Source organism: Nannobrachium achirus (assembly GCF_963921795.1).
Source record: "Nannobrachium achirus genome assembly, chromosome: 2".
Classification (NCBI taxonomy): Eukaryota; Metazoa; Chordata; class Actinopteri; order Myctophiformes; family Myctophidae; genus Nannobrachium; species Nannobrachium achirus.
In genome coordinates this window covers 47,450,777-47,473,502 of record NC_137811.1, presented here as the reverse complement: position 1 = coordinate 47,473,502, position 22,726 = coordinate 47,450,777, and the positions used below count along the sequence as shown (strand labels likewise).

Here is a 22,726-nt window from a genome sequence, read left to right as displayed (position 1 = left end):
CTGTTTTTGGTTTGGCTATAGGAAATGCCAAATGTGCCTTCCATGGTATAAGTCAACCAACAATTAGTTATATTAGAGCACTTAAAACAAACCTGATCTTAAGCTTCAATTTGCTATCCATTTGATCTGCATCATTGGACCTGAGTCACTTCTGGAGTAGGACATAATGGGCTAATAGACTACCTTGTGTTTATGTTTGGCAAGAGAATGGTGTAGCTATTTGTTATTGTGATGATGCCATCATATTATGAGAAAGGCATGTGCTATTATTACCCTCATCATGTGCAGACGACCTGGCCTCTATCTGTGACCATCGGATATGAAACCTACATAGAATATACTGGTGTCGTTTCACCCAATCGATTCCGTTTTAAAAGGAACAAAGTGTTCGGCTTGCAATCCAGCATGGGTTCAATGGTGACGGATACGTTGAGAAGATAATAGCCTACCTATAGATACGCTTTGGGGAGACTTTAACATTACACCACCAAGGCAATCCAAATGTGTCATTGTCAAAACGACATCGGGGACGTTTTATTTGGACGGTTGTCACAGACGCTGCATACGAACCAAATCCAAACCAATGTGTTCTCCCAGGGCGTAGAGATGGAACCAAATGGACCGTTATTTGGTTCCATTCGTACACTATTATTTCACTCAGGATTTGCAGTGTATCGGGGAGGCACCACCTATGCATCCACAATCCACATCCGTGTGATGATCATTTTGACAACAATGTGGCAGGCAGCTCACAACGAACACATCGATGATGGTTTCATTGTGACTTTTTCTTACCGGATTTGAAAAACGCCGCTATGTCTGCGGCGTCCTTCGCAGCCTCATCCAGACCCTCTCCTGCGCTCATCGCTGCAATCACAGTAAATATATCCACCGAGAAGAAGAAATCCCCAAAGGCTCAGTTGTGTCAGTAAATGGGAAAGGCAACGTCTTTCATTGAAGCGGGTGCTGGTGGTCTCTACTGTGTTATCATCATCACAGTCAGCACGAATATAGGTTGTTCTCTCCTCAATAAACCAGAAACCTCCATTTTGGCCCCGACGAGGAAAATTCTTACGACCGATCGGCGGGCGCTCCCGAGTGGGGACGTGAGGGGGAGTGATGGCGAGAGAAGGCGGAGGTACTGAGGAGGAGGAGGAGGAGGAGGTGGTGGTGGGCTATTCCTTTTCAAAGGGAGGTGGTGGTGGGGGGTGTGAGGGGGGATATCCTGGGATTCCGTTTTGGGTTTGGTGCATTGTGCGACACAGCCCCTCAACGTCACCGCGATGCATATGTGATGCGAGTAGTCCGTTCTACATCTGTATCGTCAATTCATTCAGTACACCCTGAAATGTAAAATAAAATGAAATAAATAAACAGTATGCGTTTTGAATTTAAGAAGGCCATTAGAAGTGTCGAAAAGGCAGACACACATACACGGGCAGCTCTTTAGCTCAGAAATGCACGGAGAGGCACTGGCAGGCTAAATGTATTCTGGATGCTGGTGGTGACGACAGTATTGCCATGAAGTCATTTGCCCTACAATTCTAATTCAATTCATCCTCAGCAGAAGTTAATTCCTTTGTCGTGATGTACTGCTGCCATCTGTCGGTTGATTTGTGATCTGCCTTTCTTTATTGCTGTGTGTCAGTGTGTGTGTGTGTGTGTGTGTGTGTGTGTGTGTGTGTGTGTGTGTGTGTGTGTGTGTGTGCGCGCGCGCGCGCGTGTGCGTGCGTGCGTTGTGCGTGCGTGCTTACTTCTAATTACCCCAACCACACTATGACTCATTACATTAAAAGTCATATTTTAGTCTTGTCCTTATTGGTGAAAGCTTATAAATTGTAGTCTATTATCCAGCCGCGTAGATCCAGGAAATGCATAGGGGGGGACCTGCGCGCGCAAAGCGCGCGCCAACGGGCGCGCATGCGCGATGCGCGTGCGCGCGCGCGATTTCGTTTTTTTGGCGTGCAGAGATCGGTTTTCGGCCAGTTTTACCCCCTCATTTTCCTTCAGATACGGGCCTTAACGGTTTTATGATGTATTATTTATTTACTTTTCAAGTTATCACTACTGCAATAACCAACACAACCAAAGCTTACATGAAAAAGTAAATAGTTACCATTGTTGCTTGTTGGTCAACTTGGTCCTCCCGAAATGTACAGTTCTAGTTCTGTAGCAACTTGGGACAGGTTGTGAGGTCGGTATCCATTTAATTCCAATAAATGTAGTCCAATGAAAACATAGTCCAATGAAAAAATCATGCTGTCCTTCTGGCTTCTTCCACACCACAGCAAGAGAGTGTATCCACCACAGCCAAAACAAAGTCGCCACATTATGATGTCATCACTCACTCTGAGACTCTCAGACTGAGAGTCAACTGTTATTACTACTATTATAAAACGATTTGTACATGATTTGACCAGTGGCCACCTCATACAGAGCTTAGCTTCCCTCCTGCTGTTGTTGCTGGATGGTCCGGTCCCACAATCGTTCCTGACAGAAACTGTGTCCTGAACTATAGTTCCTCTCTATGGTCCTGCTAATGCAGAAGAGAATAAATAAATATTACACCTATTCTAGGTAGTAGGTAGGATATCCTCTAAAATGTGTTTACTATGGGCATGGTTTGGATGACAATATAGTCTTTGCAACAGAAAGTAATTATTAAAAACCATAGCAATTAAAAAATAATAGATTTAATATTAGATTTTTATTCTCAAAAATGATTATTTGATTATTCTAACCACTAATTACAATTAATTGTAGCTATTTCATGAAGGGTTTTACTTGATTGTTAGAACTATATAATTTTTAGCTTGATAACTGGTCATTGCGACCGTAGGTCGCATTTACTATCAAAAGCTCCACGGGCTGTCTGTCAGTCAGTGAGTGAGTCACACTTTTGCCCTGCTCATATCTCCACAACCGTTGCCCCGATCCATGCCAAAATCTCCACACAAACTCCTTGCCTGCCAAACTACAACCTCCAAGGACCCCCGGAGTTCCAGGGACCCCCAGGTCCCTGGGGGACCCCCAGGTGTAAAAGAAATACCAAATGTGCAAAAATGACCAAATGACCACCCCCACAGGGCTGCTCACGGGGAATTCCCGGGGACCACCCACTCCTGGTGCTCCAGAACGGATGCAAAAGTGGTGGCGCCCCCAGTGGAGGACCCCCTCCACTGCAGCTCACATAAAATGCCCTAACTCGGCCTAGGAGCGTCCGGGAGAGCCTGGGCCGGTACCTATTCGTCCGCCAAGGCAACGCGGAGACCCCACCCCTCATTTCTCACATGGCCCTCTTCTAGCGAGACCTACGGTCGCTTATCTCCCGATTAGGGAGTCTTACTGGTTTTAGGTTGTTTTTTAATGTCCACGGAATCAAGAAATGTTCTCCGCAGAATTCCGCATTATCAGGATTGTTCTCCGCGGAATCAATACTTTTTCTCCGCGGATTCCTGGGGGGACTATCTATTGAGTTATTCCAGCAGCACTCTTAAATACTTTAAAATGTCATCAATAATTATTTTCTCAAAAAAAAGATTTTTTTTTTAGATTTTTTTTTTTTTTGGGGGGGTACCAATTGGACCTGGGGGGGACACGTAACCCCTGTCCCCCCCGCGATTTGCGCCTATGCTATTATCAATATTAGGGCACATATGTAGGGTAGAGTGGGGGAATAGGCCCCCCTGGGGTAATAAGCCCCCCAGCTGTATTTGACTACAGAACTACAAGGTGGCAAAAATTTTGATTTCAGCACATTCCTGGCATCCTTAGCTCTTCATGGATACCAAATTTCATTGTCTCACCTTAATCCAGGTCATAACTTTCTCAATCAAACACATTTAAGATAAACTGATCTAATTCTTTGTCACTGTGAAAATGTTCCAAACTCGGTGTAAATAAGTTGAACCTCTTCACTTATTTTTTGTATATCATTAGGAAGGCCTTATGATAAATTATCAACTTAAAAAAATAAAAAAATAAAAAAGGTTTAAGATTTAAGATGACACTCTTTGCAATGACAGCGTTGGGGTAATAGGCCCCCCCCTCGTGTGGGGTAAGAAGCCCCCGGAGGCTTTTTGCCCCATGGAGAGAATAACTGCTTATTTTTGGCAGAATCGTTCAGTTAATGATACAAACGTGAAAATTGGCATTAGCAGTTTCCATGGGTCACTTTGAAATGGACACTTTCAAGATGACAGACATTTTTCAAGATGGCTGACACCTAATTGGAGCAGTTATGTGATATAAAGGGTTATTTTACCCAGTGGGCAAACCAGCCTTTTTTTGGGAAACCTGCATTTGCCCCAACATAAAAAGTTGTCCACCAGAAATATTATCTATGACCCAGTAGGATCACAACCTATATGGACAACCCGGTCAATTTGTACAACAAAGTCCAATATGGCCGCCTCAATATTAGCCCCTATTAGTTTTAATGGGGGGTGAATAGGGCAAAATTTTAAACTGAGGGATATTTCCACGAAACTTCACAGGTTGATCAATGGTATACATATGAACATTTTTTGTATTGCAAGTTTCCATGAAATCCAATATGGCCGCCACAATATGGCCGCCATAATGTAAGGACCCAGAAAATAGGTTTTGCCTCTAACTTCTGAACCAGATGAGCTAGAAACGCAAACTTGGTGTCTATTTCATGGTGTCTGACCATGGGAGACTCAATGGAATAGCTAATTTTATTATTGGGTGTGTCTGGACCTTTATTGTGCATATTTGCAAGATGGTGGATTCCCAAAATAGAGCTTTAACATAATTTCTACCATGATTGTTGACTGCTTTTGCAAATACAAGCAATATGAATCCATTTGCTAAGATTTATGGCACAGAAGGGACTTATACCTGTATTATTCTTGAGTTTGCATGTTGTCAAAATGGCTGTAAACGAGATATTATATTTCCTGTCCGATTCTACTGTATGTAGTTGTAGCAATGACTTCAGATAAAATCAGAGACCAAAACAATGTATCTTAGAAATTATTTTTTTATTAAAAAAAATATAAAAAAAGAGAGAGATTATCTCAATGAAATGAATGCAACTGCCTTTTTGGGTCTTTCACACATAGACATGCACATGCTTTCCAACAACTTCAGCTTCAGGGAAATTATAATGAACACATGTTTAAAACAGGCTGCATTATAATGCAAATAATTGCTAGTCACTACTCACTATCACTGTCATGTGTACCTATCCTGCTGCATCTTGTCTCCAGTCCTTGGCAACGACACCCCAAGTAGCATGCAATTCCCTTCTTCGCACATGAACAGTTTTTCTGGCAGCCTTTGATACAGCTACATGATATTGCCTTGTCCATTGATATAGGCCAGGCTGGCTCTGTAGATGGACAGGGGACTGCCTTCCCATGGCGGCAGCATGATATAGGCATCTATATCATGCTGCCACCCACCTCCTAGACCTTCCAGAGCTGTGGGTGAGAACAGAGCAGGATGCATATCTTCCTATCCATCACATGGTCTCAGCCCTTGGACTCGCACAGTGTCGTGCCCTGCCCTTTATTCACAGCCTGAGTGGCAGAGATACCACCAGCTATCCCTTTTTCACTGGAAAGAAGGCATGGTTCAAGACCAGCATGGGTCTAGATCTCCCTGCACTTCAGGAGTTTGGTGAAAATTCCGCTTATTCCCTCTCAGAGGATGTCAAGAATCAGGCTAGAGACCTCACAATAGCTGTATATGCATCAAAAGCTGACCATTCGGAGGACTTTGACCTGGCAAAGCTGAGAGTGTACAAGTTCCTAAATAACCGATCAACCCTGTTGAAGCTGCTGCCACCTACAGAAAATGCCCTGCACCTGAAAAGAGCTGCTCTTGCAGCCATAATAGATAAAACTGCACACATCGCGAAGCCAGACATCCCTTGCTTCACTGAATATGGATGGTCTCTCAGTGATGGGAAGGCAGTCCCCTGTACATCTACAGAGCCAGCCTGGCCTATATCAATGGACAAGGCAATATCATGTAGCTGTATCAAAGGCTGCCAGAAAAACTGTTCATGTGCCATCCATCCATCCATCCATCTTCAACCGCTTATCCGGAATCGGGTCGCGGGGGTAACAGTTCCAACTGAGACTTCCAGATTTCCTTATCCTGCGCAACTTCCTCCACTCCCTCTGGGAGTATACCGAGGCGTTCCCAGGCCAGTCTGGATATATAATCCTTCCATCTGGTCTTAGGTCTGCCACAGGGTCTCCTCCCAGTGGGACGTGCATCGAGGACCTTCCTAGGAAGGCGCTCGGGGGGCATCCGTACTAGATGCCCGAACCACCTAAGCTGACTCCTTTCCAAGTGAAGGAGCAGCGGTTCTACTCCAAGTCTCTCTCGGGTGATTGAACTTCATGTGCGAAGAAGGGAATTGCATGCTACTTGGGGTGTCGTTGCCAAGGACTGGAGACAAGATGCAGCAGGATAGGTACACATGACAGTGATAGTGACTAGCAATTATTTGCATTATAATGCAGCCTGTTTTAATCATGTGTTCATTATAATTTCCCTGAAGCTGAAGTTGTTGGAAAGCATGTGCATGTCTATGTGTGAAAGACCCAAAAAGGCAGTTGCATTCATTTCATTGAGATAATCTCTCTCTTTTTTTCTTTTTTTTAAAATAAAAAAATAATTTCTAAGATACATTGTTTTTGTCTCTGATTTTATCTGAAGTCATTGCTACAACTACATACAGTAGAATCGGACAGGAAATATAATATCTCGTTTACAGCCATTTTGACAACATGCAAACTCAAGAATAATACAGGTATAAGTCCCTTCTGTGCCATAAATCTTAGCAAATGGATTCATATTGCTAGTATTTGCAAAAGCAGTCAACAATCATGGTAGAAATGATGTTAAAGCTCTATTTTGGGAGTCCACCATCTTGCAAATATGCACAATAAAGGTCCAGACACACCCAATAATAAAATTAGCTATTCCATTGAGTCTCCCATGGTCAGACACCATGAAATAGACACCAAGTTTGCGTTTCTAGCTCATCTGGTTCAGAAGTTAGAGGCAAAACCTATTTTCTGGGTCCTTACATTATGGCGGCCATATTGTGGCGGCCATATTGGATTTCATGGAAACTTGCAATACAAAAAAATGTTCATATGTATACCATTGATCAACCTGTGAAGTTTCGTGGCAATATCTCTCAGTTTAAAATTTTGCCCTATTCACCCCCCATTAAAACTAATAGGGGCTAATATTGAGGCGGCCATATTGGACTTTGTTGTACAAATTGACCAGGTTGTCCATATAGGTTGTGATCCTACTGGGTCATAGATAATATTTCTGGTGGACAACTTTTTATGTCGGGGCAAATGCAGGTTTCCCAAAAAAAGGCTGGTTTGCCCACTGGGTAAAATAACCCTTTATATCACATAACTGCTCCAATTAGGTGTCAGCCATCTTGAAAAATGTCTGTCATCTTGAAAGTGTCCATTTCAAAGTGACCCATGGAAACTGCTAATGCCAATTTTCACGTTTGTATCATTAACTGAACGATTCTGCCAAAAATAAGCAGTTATTCTCTCCATGGGGCAAAAAGCCTCCGGGGGCTTCTTACCCCACACGAGGGGGGGGCCTATTACCCCAACGCTGTCATTGCAAAGAGTGTCATCTTAAATCTTAAACCTTTTTTATTTTTTTATGTTGATAATTTATCATAAGGCCTTCCTAATGATATACAAAAAATAAGTGAAGAGGTTCAACTTATTTACACCGAGTTTGGAACATTTTCACAGTGACAAAGAATTAGATCAGTTTATCTTAAATGTGTTTGATTGAGAAAGTTATGACCTGGATTAAGGTGAGACAATGAAATTTGGTATCCATGAAGTGCTAAGGATGCCAGGAATGTGCTGAAATCAAAATTTTTGCCACCTTGTAGTTCTGTAGTCAAATACAGCTGGGGGGCTTATTACCCCAGGGGGGCCTATTCCCCCACTCTACCCTACATATGTGCCCTAATATTGATAATAGACTACAATTTATAAGCTTTCACCAATAAGGACAAGACTAAAATATTACTTTTAATGTAATGAGTCATAGTGTGGTTGGGGTAATTAGGAGTAAGCACGCACGCACGCACACGCGCGCGCGCACACACACACACACACACACACACACACACACACACACACACACACACACACACACACACACACACACACACACACACACACACACACACACACACACACACACACACACACACACACACACACACACACACACACACACTGACACACAGCAATAAAGAAAGGCAGATCACAAATCAACCGACAGATGGCAGCAGTACATCACGACAAAGGAATTAACTTCTGCTGAGGATGAATTGAATTAGAATTGTAGGGCAAATGACTTCATGGCAATACTGTCGTCACCACCAGCATCCAGAATACATTTAGCCTGCCAGTGCCTCTCCGTGCATTTCTGAGCTAAAGAGCTGCCCGTGTATGTGTGTCTGCCTTTTCGACACTTCTAATGGCCTTCTTAAATTCAAAACGCATACTGTTTATTTATTTCATTTTATTTTACATTTCAGGGTGTACTGAATGAATTGACGATACAGATGTGTAGTATGTGAAATTCACATACCACATTTCACATTGTGAAAGGCGCTGTACTGTGTGTGTCAGGTAGATACTTGGAATGTGGAACGTGGGATCGGAGAGCCTTTTGAATGTTGAAGTCCGTTAGGTTTCTGGTTTGACACAACGTACACGGACCCGTGAGACGTAACGTCCGAATATTAGCGACCTCTACAGGTGTTATGATTTATGGCTACGGCTACCCCATGCATACAGTGAAGTCTACAAAGAAGAATTTAATCCGTGTAAATCTCGTTGAAAAGTGGAGGCTGGAGCTATTTAACTAGAATACTTACACGTTTTCTGCCCAAACATTCAGTTCAAGTGGGTGATACAATGAGAAGAGTAGACTCGCAGTTGTTGGGGCCGGTGGCGGTGAGTAGTTCTACACGCAGCCCAGAGGCGTGATATTGAAACGTAACGGCATTGCCGCAAGTCCCGGAAAAGACGCGCTGTGATTGGCTGAACCGGACGTAGGGAGCGCTCGGTTGTAGTCACTTGGACCGCGCGAGGTGCACCAAACGTTGCGTTTATCGTGCGCTTGCCCAGGCCTTACGGCCTGGGCATAAATATAACGATTGCATTCACCACGGCTTCGTAACTCGCGCGGCGCTCCGCCGGCCGCGCGGCCTTCGCGGGCCCTGGCCCGCTGGCCTTCGCGCCGCTTGTAATGTCGTGGACAATAACTTAATGTCGTGGACAATGACTGTGACATCTAACCATAAAACGAGCGCTCCCTTCGGTAATGCCGTTACCTTTAGATATCACGCAGCCCAGAGAGGTGGAAAGACTGTAGCGGCTAGCCTGGCATTTAGCCAGGCTGTAAAGTCTGGGTTTCCGAGGCTAGCCAGACTGAACGTGTGAGTGAGGCAATTCATGTTATCAGTCTGGCTAATGTCAGGCTAGAAAGACCCTAACCTCGCCCACCAGACTTTAGAAAGACCCAGACTGGTGAATGAATGGTGATGCGAGGTTACACGCAGCCAAAAGAATCCCAGTCAGAAAGCATGCTCATCTCACTTCATCTCATTGCTTGTTGTGACGCACTGCTGCCATCTATGGGTTGCGTCCCGTATCGGCTCGGCTGCAGGCTGCAGCACAGCACTCATTAGTTGAACTCTCCCCCTATGCTCTCCCCCCGCCCCCCTTGCCCAAAAGTCATGGTTCGCGTTGCCATGGAAACGGCTAACAACACTTATTGTAGGGAAAGTTGTTTTGTTTTCCCTATTAGTCAGTCTTTTATAGGCTAGGTCACTACTAGAGTCGAGTCAGGAAACCTATACACCATGCAAGGATTTTCAGAGCTATCGGAAACGCCGACCATTATTTAAAGGAAAAGACATGCATGGTGATTAAAGAAAGTCTTCTGTGGTGGAATGTTTGACCATGTCTTTCAGCTCTCGGTCTGCGAAAGCCAGCTACAGAAACAGGAACATCCAGGCCACTGCCCCGGTCGAGACAACCAAGGAGATGCAGGTTTGACTGTTTTTTAAAATAGATTTTTTTCTTTAGTGAAGGAATAATTGCAGCAAATACTAATTGTTTTAGGCCTGCTAGGCTACAACCTTATATTATATAGGCCACTCTTTGTGTCGATTCATGCATTATTTAATGGATGTCATTGAAGCGACAATTAATTGGTTTGGCAATGCATTCAGCAAAAAGTAGGCCTATTATTAGGCCTACTAGGCCTACATTACAAATACGCCATTCTGTTCCCTGCTGTAGGGCTCGAATAATTATATTATAGGCCTATATTGTATTTTGCCTTTCATGATGTGAGAGAGGCAAAAACCTGTTTGCCATTGGAATAAATAAATGAATAGCCAAGGCGCTTTTCTTAACTCTTGAATGACTTTGAGATAGGCCTACTTGTTACTACACTGTTAATACGTTTATAGTTGGTTTGGTACACACTTTTGATTTTGTAATTACTTGGATTGAACTCTAACTGTTAAAAGGGTGATTCCGCTGACCAAAATGTCCATTCTCACTGTAGTAGCCTATAAAGCATTGGTTCCTAAACTGAGGTCCATGCAGGGACCCCCAGGGGTCCTTTGGAGGATACAAGGAGGTCCCCCGCTTACTTTGGCTATTCAAAAATAACAGATATGCTATACAAGTTCATAGATCTGCTTGAAAACCTTATCTGAATATATACAACTACCTAGTCAAAAGTTTGAACACAGTTACCAGTATGTTTGTGTGTGTGTGTGTGTGTGTGTGTGTGCGTGTGTGTGTGTGTGTGTGTGTGTGTGTGTGTGTGTGTGTGTGTGTGTGTGTGTGTGTGTGTGTGTGTGTGTGTGTGTGTGTGTGTGTGTGTGTGTGTTTTAACTCAAGTCTTTACTTCAAAACCTTTTCAAATGGGTGGTCCATGGCTCAAGTAGGGGCGGGGCCTATATATCAATTTGAGGGTTCTTGACTGGAAAAGGTCAATGAGAACAACTGGTATATAGGGATTAAATAATGCTCTGATCCTTTCAGTAGCGTAGGTCTGGGTTGACTGTAGGAATTTGGTCGTCTTGCCTCTTTTCAGTGGTAAAATATGTAGCCTAACTGCTGTGTTATACTGGTATTATTAACTTAATTCCACTAGATGGCAGTATTTCTATATTAATCAGTAGCCTACATCAGAGCCACAGGAGAGGGATGCTTTTCAAAATATGATGATGCTGTTGCTTGCTCACTACATCTATTTTTATTTTATTTTCTTATTTACATTAGCGATTACATTTAACAGTTTTTTCTTCATTCAAGTATTGAATGAAGTATTACAATAAGCTGTTTTAGCCTATTAAACAACACAGAATTAAATATTCTGTGGAATTGAAGAAAAAATAATAAGCAGAAGAAGAAGAAAGAGCAAGTACGTTAACACAAAACAGTTGACCTGTAGCCAGAAACCACTGATGTTGTATCATCAAACCTCACAGGCTTGCAGAGCTATTATTGTAATGTAAACTAAAGCTATAACACCCCTGCAGCATTGGAGCAGGCAAGGATGGACACTGTGAACTCATAGAATATACAATGGTTTATTTACTTGGTGTTCTACCTCCACCTTTCACAGCAGTAACCAGTCTGAACCAGAAAATGTTCCAATTTTCTGTGAGCTATATAGTCACCTTTTTCATTTATACAAATTCATTCTAATGAAGAACAAACTGAGCTGCTCAGAGGCATTACTTGTACAGAAACCAATTGGGGTGTGTGTGTGTGTGTGTGTGTGTGTGTGTGTGTGTGTGTGTGTGTGTGTGTGTGTGTGTGTGTGTGTGTGTGTGTGTGTGTGTGTGTGTGTGTGTGCGTGCGTGCATGTGCGCTTGTGTGTGCATGTGCGCACGTGCGCGCATGCGTGTGTGTGTTTAACTCAATGTTATGTATACTAAATGTCAAGTTAGGCCAGTTGTCCTAGAGGCATTACAATTACTTGTACTGCACCGTACAAAATGAGCCAATGAAAGATTAAATGAAAATAGAGCCTTAGCCCAAAGCCGTGAGTGATTAGAACCAATGATGGCTGAGCAGCACTCTAGAATGTAACTCAGCAATGGTTTCAATATTGTTTGAGCTAAAAAATGTAGTTACAATAAAGACCCATGCATTTAAGATAACCATAGGGGCAACAGGTGCCTTTCAGCATTATTAAAAAGAAAACATGATATAATCCTTGTATAATTCTCTCTCATCACCATAAATTCAGAGGAGAGTAATACATGTGTTGGTCTATGCACATGAATGTGTGTGCAAGTATACGTAATTGCGTAGGCTATGTGTATTGCACATGCGAGTAAATGTGTGCATGAAAGGGTGAGGGAGGCATGATGTGCGTTGCTGAAGAGGCAGACACAGTCTGCATGTCAGTGTATGTTCGTGTCAGTGTGAGGGTCATCAGGGAGAACGACACCCCTCATATTATGATAATCACCCAAGCCTCACGTTCCATAATTTGAAGTGCTGTTTGCCCCTCCATGTTCTCTCTCTCTTTCTCTCTCTCTCTCTCTCTCTCTCTCTCTCTCTCTCTCTCTTTCTAGCCTGGCATGGTCAGTCCAATATACCTGCGTGCGTAGATATTAGTCTGGAATCTCTGTATGGAACCTGCATTTGCAAGGGGCGGATTAAAATAAATGGCTCTGGTGATAAAGCGCCCCATATTTGCATACCGAGCCTTGATTGGTCCCTCTCTACTTCGGAGGGAGTGAAATCCAATCACAACCGAGCGGTGCCAGACCAAATCTGCAGAGGGCATTTCTTTTTTTGTAATGGCAGATTCGTTTGATTTCCAGGCTATCTCTCTCTCACGCACGCACGCACGCACGCACGCACGCACGCACGCACGCACGCACGCACGCACACGCACACACACACACACACACACACACACACACACACACACACACACACACAGAAGGAGGCCACCCTCTACCAATTAAAATCAAATTCCATCAGACTTTACAGGAACATCTTGTGGATGATCAGAGACATGGCTGGCCCCATGAGGGTCTACAAGATGGTTTGATAGCAGGAAATGATGGCAAAGGTTTGCATTTATAAGCAGTTAGGTCATACATTTTTCACCGTGCCATGACTGATTTTCTATGGTGAACTATCTGGTTGGGTAACTGGCATGAAACAGGAGACCTGCTGTGAATTATGGATGAGGGGAGTGCTGTGTGTGTGTGTGTGTGTGTGTGTGTGTGTGTGTGTGTGTGTGTGTGTGTGTGTGTGTGTGTGTGTGTGTGTGTGTGTGTGTGTGTGTGTGTGTGTGTGTGTGTGTGCGCGTGCGTGCGTGCGTGCATGCGTGCGTGTCAGTGTAATGGACCTTTTAGTTTGGATGAAGTGCCAATCAAGACTAGAGTTTGCAGCTGCATGTGCATCGCAATAAATATGTAAATACTTTACTCTGAGAGTGTACAAATGACCAAATGGATGGAATGGTTTTGCCAGCAGCCATATTATGGAGTATAGGGGATCAAATTACCTTATTATTAGATGATTATGAAATACCAAAAAGGGCTGAGTATTTGTGTCAGTTATTATGTGCAGTATTAAATACAATAAAAAAAGTGGAATATTACTCACTTATCGTTGCCATCTCACTTATCATCTATATATCATTGTACAACAAGTAGTGAGTGTGTGTGTGGGTGGGGGGGTGGGGGGGGTTATGACTGAAACTGTAACCCCTTATGTATACCTATCCTATCTACCTCCCCCTGCTCTCACCTCTGTCTCTCAGTCACACTATTCAAATAGGCTCGTAAGGCGATATACCGGTAGCATTACCTTGATAATTGCCTAGTGGATATGTGGTCATCCAATACCGTGCTATCTAGTTTGCCGTTCCCTTTTGAGGATCCTCAATCTTATAATTTCAGGGTAGTAACGTTTCTGACAGGTTCAATGACGACTGGCGTCGCAAAGCCAGTTGTCCTCTGTCTCAACTCTTCTGTTATACCGAGCAAGACTTCTCGAATCTCATGAATAGTAATGCCAATTAAGAGCGCAGAACGGCTTAAAAAGGAGCTGCTTTGTTGAGGGGTGAAGACGATGCAACACTTTAAAAAAGACTTTCTAAACAAGGTAAGGTGAGCTAAGAGATCTGAAGTTACAGAGCAGAGGGCTTGCTCCACTGCCTGCCTCTCTGGATGACTTCTTGGTTATCGCCTTCTTGAGTCGATGCAAATGTGATTCATCATTAATGTGACTGGAATTAAACAACCGAAGGCCCAGATAGACAGCACTTTTTGAACAAAATGTTTAATTTTGTCCCACTACACGTCAGCATTATACTGGCCTACAATGCAGACCAAGCCTTTTATTAAGTGTGCAAGACAGTAGGGTAAAGGATTCCAACTGCAGTGCTACTGCATAGATGATGACACTTTGTACTATCCAGGTGCTTCGTGCAACCAGTGGTGGAAAAAATACTAAAAACACCCGTAAAATACCTGCTTTCAAAGACATTTTGAGTAAAAGTGCCCAAAGTATTGGCATCAAAATATGCTTAAAGTACCAATGTAAAAGTAGTAGTGTTCAAATGTTTTCCAAAACAGCAGATCTACAAGTTAATAATGCATTGCAATGGTTTGTGAGGTTGTAGATAAGCTATTTTCGAATAGACCAACGGCTTAAGTGTTATTTGTTTTTTTGTTTTTTGGTAGTCCAATCCATATTTACAAAATAACTTGTAACTATAGTTTTCAAATAATTTTAGAGTAAAAAGTATAAAACCTGCCTTGAGATGTAGTGGAGTAGAGTAGAAGAAAATGTACTGTAAAGTACCTCACAATTATACTTAATTTACAGTACCTATAATAATAAATGTACTAAGCTATTTTCACCACTGGCTTCATGCAACAGACATCTACAGTTATTCCAACCAAACCAATGAAAGAGACTTTCATTTGGGGAACCGTTACTTACCTCTCTGCAAAACCCCTGAGGTACCTCAATCTGATAACCCAGTTATTGTCTCCACCAGCCGAAAGCTGAGGGAGAGTATGTTTTCCCCTCCGTCCGTGCGTGCGTGCGTCCGTCCGTCCGTCCGTGCGTGCGTCCGTCCGTGCGTCCTCGCAGTTTGTGTGCACCTAATCTCAGTCGCCGTTGGCCCGGTCGCTGCCAAAATGAGCACACACATTCCCTGGATGCCAATCTAGAACCTCTGCCCTAAATTTTTCAAATGGGCCTTTTCTAGCGCCACCTAGTGGTCGATGTTTGCAAAACACATTTCTGTGCACTACTCTTACAGATTTTGTCCAAAAAGATCTGTCCGATTTTGCATATTCCATCCTGATTGGCTAAGATTGGCTTCCAAAGTTTTTAGGATTGAGCCGTTTTGAACAAAATGCCTCAAATCCCAAACACAAAGTGCAATTATCATGAAATCGTGCACACACGTTCCCACTAGGCCAAGGAAGAAATGCAACTTAATTTTTTTTAAATCAGCCTCATGGTGGCGCTATAACAGGCCGATTTGTGGTTTTACCTATAACTCCACCGATCAGTTTCAAACTTTGTAAGCCCACTCCCTAGAGGCTAAGGATAAACCTTTGCCCTGCATTTTTCACATCAGCCTTTTATAGCGCCACCTTTGGGCCGACTTATGTAAAACACATTTTTGGATATTACTCCTTGAGATTTTATCCAAAAATCACGCAAATCGGTACACAGTATCTCTATAGTCATGTGATCAAGTCCGATCCGTCTGATATTTCATATTCCATCCTGATTGGCTAATATTAGCTTCCAAAGTTTGCAGGATTGCTCCGTTTTGCGCCACACATATTCCCACTAGGTCAAGGAACAAATGCTACCTTTTTCACATTGGCCTGTTATAGCGCCACCAGCAGGTAGACTTTAGCAAAACACATTGTTGGAACACAATGCTTCAAATCATGCATGCAGTGTCCGATTGCCATGAAAGGTCTAAGGTGAAGAATATACAGTATGCCACCCTTTTTACATTGGCCTATTATACAGTAGCACCACCAGGACGCACGGCCTGGTGGAGACCTGTGCTCGGAAGAGCACTGCTTCTAGTTGTCACTCACTTTGCTTTTAAGGAATGAACCAGCTACATAGATCTCTTAGCCCTTTTAATTATTGTTATTTTGTTATTGTGTATATTATTGCGTGTGTATATTATAATATATTATTTGATAAGTTATATTGTGTGAAGCACCTTGTGTTGCATTCAATTGAATGAAAAGTGCTATATAAATAGGATTAATTGATTGATTGATTGATTGATTGATTGATTGATTGGTTGGTTGGTTGATTGGAAAATAGAAGTGGCCTTTACATTTACATTTTTGTAAGACACTTTATGTATACTTATATTTAATTCGCCCCCTCTATTTGATGCACCTTCTCTTTTTTGGTACTGTACTGCTCTTGTTTTTACTCTTATCTATTTTTTCCTACTTCTCTGTAACTTTGTAAATAACTGTATACTGCTGTGCTACAACTGGACAACTAAATGTCCCCCTTGGGATAATAAAGGTATCTATCTATCTATCTATCTATTACGCAATACAATCTGGAGTGTTCGTTACATTCTGTCTGAGTGTAAAACTGTCTGAGTGTAAAACAATACAGTTAACCCCATATGGTTGACCGGTGTCCTAAGCTTTAGGGCGCTAGTGTCTTTTCTGTGTTCTGTTATTGTGAAGAAAGCTTTGGTTGGTGGAATGTGATGTGATTGGCCCAGCAGTACTAGGTGCCTGAGTAATGCAGCTGAGTTTACTCAGTGTTTTGCAAAAATCAGCCTCATGGTGGCGCTAGAAGAGGGCCATGTGAGAATTGACGGCTGGTGGTTTGCCAGCAAAGGAGTGTGTGTGCAAAGTTTGACATGGATAGGGGCAACGGTGGCGGAGAGCCGGAGATATGTCTGGATATATGCTGTGAGACCCAAAACATCGTTACTCAGTCATTCGTTATGTGAAAATCCTATGACGTCCTATGACCTTTTATGCCCATACATGGAGATATGGGCTGTCTTCCTCCATATATGGACATTCCCATATGAAGTCCTGTTAGATATGGGCTTAATATTGACATCAGGGATCTCCATATATGGGCATAGAGTGGTTCCCATGACATCACAACATGCAATCCCTTTTATGCTCATACATGGAGATCCCTGTCTGAACCAGCCACACCACTGTGATGTCACCTGTTTTTGCCCATATATGGAGATCACCTGCTCTGAGTATCTGACATCACTGTGATGTCACCTGTGATGTCACAGTGATGTTTCAGGGGAACCACAGTGTCAGGTGTTATCCGTACGGACGGATACGGAAAAGCTGTGCCGGTTCTGACAGTAAACTGCGAACTATGGTTGCAACGAGTAAGAGTCCCTAATCGGGAGATAAGCGACCGTCAGGTCGCATGTATGTTGTCTGCAAAAAGCAACCTCATGGTGGCGCTAGAAGAGGGGCATATGAGAAATTAGGGGCGGAGGTTGTGGTTAGCGAGCCAAGGAGTGTGTGTGCAAAGTTTGGCATGGATAGGGTCAACGGTGCAGGAGATAAGTGTCTGCAAAAAGCAACCTCATGGTGGCGCTAGACGAGGGGAATGAGAGAAATCAGGGGCGGAGGTTGAGGTTTGCCAGCCAAGGAGTGTGTGTGCAAAGTTTGGCATGGATAGGGGCAACGGTGCCGGAGATAAGAGTAGGGCCAAAAGTGTGACTTGACAGACAGACAGACAGACAGACAGACAGACAGACAGACAGACAGACAGACAGCCGGTGGAGGTTTTCATAGTAACTTGCGACCTGGCGGTCGCAATAATACCTGTAAGACTCCCTAATCGGGACCATCACGTCGCATACACAAACTTTAGAAGGCAATCGTAGCCAATCAGGAGGGAATATGGGAAATGGGACAGATCCATGTTGATGACATGACTTTAGAGAGACTGTGTACCGATTTGCGTGATTTTAGGCCAAAAGCTTTAGGAGCAGTGTCCAAAAATGTGTTTTGCAAAAATCGGCCTGATTATGGCGCTAGAAGAGGGCCATGTCAGAAATCAGGGGCAGAGGTTGTGATTTGCCATCCAAGGAGTGTGTGTGCAAAGTTTGGCATGGATAGGGGCAGCGGTGGTGGAGATAAGAGTAGGGGCAAAAGTGTGACATGACGTGACGGACAGACAGACAGACAGACAGACAGACAGACAGACAGACGGAGGGACAGACGGAGGGACAGACGGTCGCAATAACAACAATTAGTTATAATAGATAATAGTTATTTCTTTATTATTCATTGACCACTTAGAAACACAGAGGGTGGATAACAATTACATTCACAAGGGACTACATTCACAAGGGACTAATGCTTCTGTTTAAGCTGTTACTCTATCCTGGTCTGGGATTCTTGATCCCTGAGGTGTCTGTAACTCTGTATCATTTCTTTTGTCATTGTGTACATGCAAGGGGAACAACCATTAAACATGAAGCAGGCATGGTTTCAGTTGGCTTTAAGTGGCATACTGTCCACGTTCTGTTTGATTTGGGTAATAAACCTCCCGAGGGCACTTGTTTGTGTAGAACTTATCAGTATAGAGGGAGAAAAGGAGTTGTCATCATGTACCAAATGTTCAGCACGCAGCTCTGGAAGCGAACAGTTAAGAGGGTCATCCGGGTAAGAGAACTCATATACATTATGTTGTCATTGTTTGTCCTGTTGATGTTGTTGTCATTAACCAATGTCTGATCACTCTTTTCTGTCCTGTGCTGCCATGTCATCTACTGCACAATGTCAAGTCTGGGTGTGAATAGTCTCTCGATTACAGACTACCGCATTGCTGCAAAAAAGTGAAAAGCGTGACCAAACTTTTCCTTGACGCTGGTTAGCCAGATTGGGGTGTGAATGCCAGACTTTATTTACTTCCATATCTTGATTTGAAGTTGTATGGCCGGCCAATGAAAGTCTGAGAAACTTATCTGATCTACGCTGGCTGGCTTTGGCTGTGTCTGCTGACATTTTACAGCAGGGGTTGAATTCAAATGGACTAAAAACCTGTTGTCAGCGTTTATTTGTTTGAGGCACTGTGCCCTTGCACCACATTTTAAACACTTTGTATATTTTCAACACTTTATAGATGACAGGTCTTTTTCTTTTACTCAGCTTTCTCTTCCCTGATTACAAATCCACCACAGTATGAGCAGAATAAGAACAACTGTTTGCGTATTTTACACTGACATACTGTGTCACAAAATCTATATTACACACTTAACACGCTCAACACGTATTAACCACTATGTTTAACCATTACACACTTCACCACTACATTTAATTAGTAATTACACACTTAACCATTATGGTTTTTGCACTTCACCATTATGCTCTGTTCAATTCAGCAATTTCAGTATCTCTTGACTAGTGCCTTTCAAGGGTGACTGTGTGACTAAATGTGATGTGCCTGTGCACATGTCTGTTTTGCTGTATTGGCAAAGAATCAGAATCTGCTTTATTGTCACATCACAGGTTTACAGAAGTAAAGAAGTGGGTTATAAGAAATGGAAGAGGAGAGAGGGGGGGGGGCAAGGGGGAAGAAAATATATATCTACATATTTACCCATGGTACCTGAGATTAGAGATGTTACCGATCAATCGGCAATGGATCGGATCGGGCCGATCAAAGCGTGATCGGCGATAATCGGTGGTTTAGATCAAAAGGTAAATTCACCGATCCGATCCGATCGGTGCATCTGATCAACCAGCCGTTCAGTATGCCCACTTGAGGCCATTTTGGGGTATTGATTTCCACAGTGCTGAAGGAATAATTAGTTACTGCTATGATAATAAATGCATAGTAATGCTGGTAAATAACTATAAGGCAAATATATAAATGAATTCATGAGTGAATGAATGAATTAAAGTTAAAACATTAACATTTAGAAAATATAAATAATAACTTGATCGGATCGGTGATTGATCGGTATCGGGTGACCAAACTTTTGTGATCGGTGCTCGGTGATCGGTTTCAAAAAACCTGATCGGACCATCCCTACCTGAGATAAGGTGCGTGAGCAGCAGATGTATGCTTACATACATGATATACCGATGTCACTGGTTGACTTTGTCACATTTCCTGGGGCAATTTGCCCAGGTCAGGCATGTCAGGCATGTCATGCACGTCATGTGATGTTCAACTGTCCGCCACTAAGGGGCAGTGCCGATCTGCTGCCTTGTTGCTGTTTGTATTTCAAATGATCAATTGTAAGTACTAGACTACATAGTTTCTGTTGTTGATGTTGATTTCAGATGTTTATGCTATGTGTATGCTTGTTTTCTCAAGCCAACAGCTCATTTGAATTGAAAAAAGGGAGACTACTAATAATACTACTACTACTACTACTACTAATAATAATAATAAAAATGAATTTATTTTCTTATATATAATATAGATACCTATTTCATCCTGCAAGAGAAATTAAGCATTTTTAGCCCAACCCAGCTGATTCGCTGCCCACAAGGAAGCAATTAGGGCTCAGAGCCTCAAGCCCCTATCAGAGTCGGTACCGCGGTGAAGAGCTATCCACCGCGGTGTAGTCTTTTTGAGTCATAAAACTACAACGTTACATCATTCCTCGGGGTGAAGAGCTTTCCACCGCGAGTCCCTACACATCTCTCTGTTTTTACTTTCAGACAGATAGGCTCTTCACCCCGTTCACTGATTGGTCGACCTGGACCAGTCAGTCACGGTGAATAGGACTTCACCGTGACTGACTATGATGGCCTCCACTTATTTTCTGACTTGAGGTGGAAAGCTTTCCACCTAGAATTTGCGGTGGATAGCTCTTCACCTTGGACTCTGATAGAGGCTTAAGGGACACACATCGACATTGCTACCTTGGCCTGGAATCGAACCATAGAGAATCAGGGGCTCTGGTTCCCCCGGCAGGCTCCCTCACCATTCAGCTATGCCTCCCGATTTTATTTTGGCTTAGTTTTTTTTTTTTCTGTAATAAATCAAATAGCAAAACCAACCAAAATGTTTATAGTGTTATATGGGTGGCTGACTACATTTTATTAAAATGAGTTTTGATTAGACAGACTGATGCTCTGCAAATGTACTCAGAAGGATCTATCTGTGTGTTTTACAAAAGTCCATGCAGTTACCATGGCTTGGTGGTAGAATCAATGCATAGTAAATCCTTGATCCTTGTGTAAATCAGTTTGAATCCGGGGAGAAGATCATCATGTAAATTCGTTTTTCATGTGAGTTTTGCCTACTATGTGTTCATGGCAAAGACAGCTATTAAGCCATCAATTAATTGATCAATATAATGTTAGATAGATAGGTAGGCTAAAGTAAAGGATTTCTTTAGGTGCAACGGTGGCTCAGGGGTAGAGAAATTGACATAACCCTGAGGTTTTTCCGAAAGGTTTCCAGTTTGATTCTGGGCTCCCCCAGAGTTAGTGTTGTGCAAGTTTCAACTCCTAGTTGCTCCCGGTGAGCAGGTTTGTGCCTTACATGGTTTCCTGCCATCTGTGTGTGTATATGCGTGAATGTGTTGTGCAAGTTTCAACTCCTAGTTGCTCCCGGTGAGCAGTTGCCTACTATGTGTTCATGGCAAAGACAGCTATTAAGCCATCAATTAATTGATCAATATAATGTTAGATAGATAGGTAGGCTAAAGTAAAGGATTTCTTTAGGTGCAACGGTGGTTCAGGGGTAGAGAAATTGACATATAACCCAGAGGTTTTTCCGAAAGGTTTCCAGTTTGATTCTGGGGGAGCCCAGAGTTAGTGTTGTGCAAGTTTCAACTCCTAGTTGCTCCCGGTGAGCAGGTTTGTGCGTTACATGGTTTCCTGCCATCTGTGTGTGTATATGCGTGAATGTGTTGTGCAAGTTTCAACTCCTAGTTGCTCCCGGTGAGCAGGATTGTGCCTTACATGGTTTCCTGCCATCTGTGTGTGTATATGTGTGAATGTAATGCACAATCTATGTAAAGCGTAGATCGTCTACTTTCAAAAAGCTAAAGTATAAAATAGGATTAAAGTGGTTAATGCTAGTTTTGTAATATTATAATGTATTGCTTCTGCAAAGTCCAACATTATGAATTCCAGACTTCAGCTGCTCAACGGCAGCTCCGACTGATGTGCGCAGCTATTACCCTACAATTAAAAGTCTTTAGCTACTCTATCATCAGAAGCTTAAAAAGGGGAGGCCATAGCTGAATCGTTAAGGAGCCAGCTTGGGCAACCAGAGCCCCTGGTTGTCCCTGGTTCAATTCCAGTTCCTGGTAGCAATGTTGATGTTTGTCCCTGAGCAAGACTCTTAACTCCTATGCTCACGTGCTCCTTGTGGGCAGAGAATCAGCTTGGTTGGGCTGAAAATACTGAATTTCCCTCGTGAAGGAGTAGTTAACTATTATTATTAAAATGTAGTTGACACTCTGATATAGGTAAGAAACCAATTCTGATTGTGATTGAACATAAGAATAAGAAAGAGGTTTGACATTTTTAGACGCAATATTTTTTTAATCTTAATTAAAACATGATTTATCTAAATCGCATGGCTATAGTGGGGAAAGAACAAACCAATCTGTTTCTGATTAACATTTTTATTTACTTTCCATAACATGCAATGGA

General features: G+C 42.8%; 2 protein-coding genes across 2 annotated transcripts in view; one reads left to right on the top strand and one right to left on the bottom strand.

Moving 5' to 3' along the window:
• Positions 1–865, bottom strand: part of triob (trio Rho guanine nucleotide exchange factor b) — a gene marked incomplete at its 5' end in the record, with an annotated part of 183,658 nt that extends 182,793 nt beyond the window's left edge. Inside the window, one exon of the mRNA XM_080754307.1 lies at positions 796–865. Coding sequence (XP_080610433.1) covers positions 796–865 — 70 coding nt within the window. The remainder of the gene's footprint in view (positions 1–795) is intronic.
• A 9,145-nt stretch (positions 866–10,010) lies between these two features.
• The window catches only part of dnah5 (dynein, axonemal, heavy chain 5), a gene marked incomplete at both ends in the record, with an annotated part of 181,417 nt that continues 168,701 nt past the window's right edge, over positions 10,011–22,726 (top strand). The window contains 1 exon segment of the mRNA XM_080749007.1: positions 10,011–10,100. Coding sequence (XP_080605133.1) covers positions 10,011–10,100 — 90 coding nt within the window.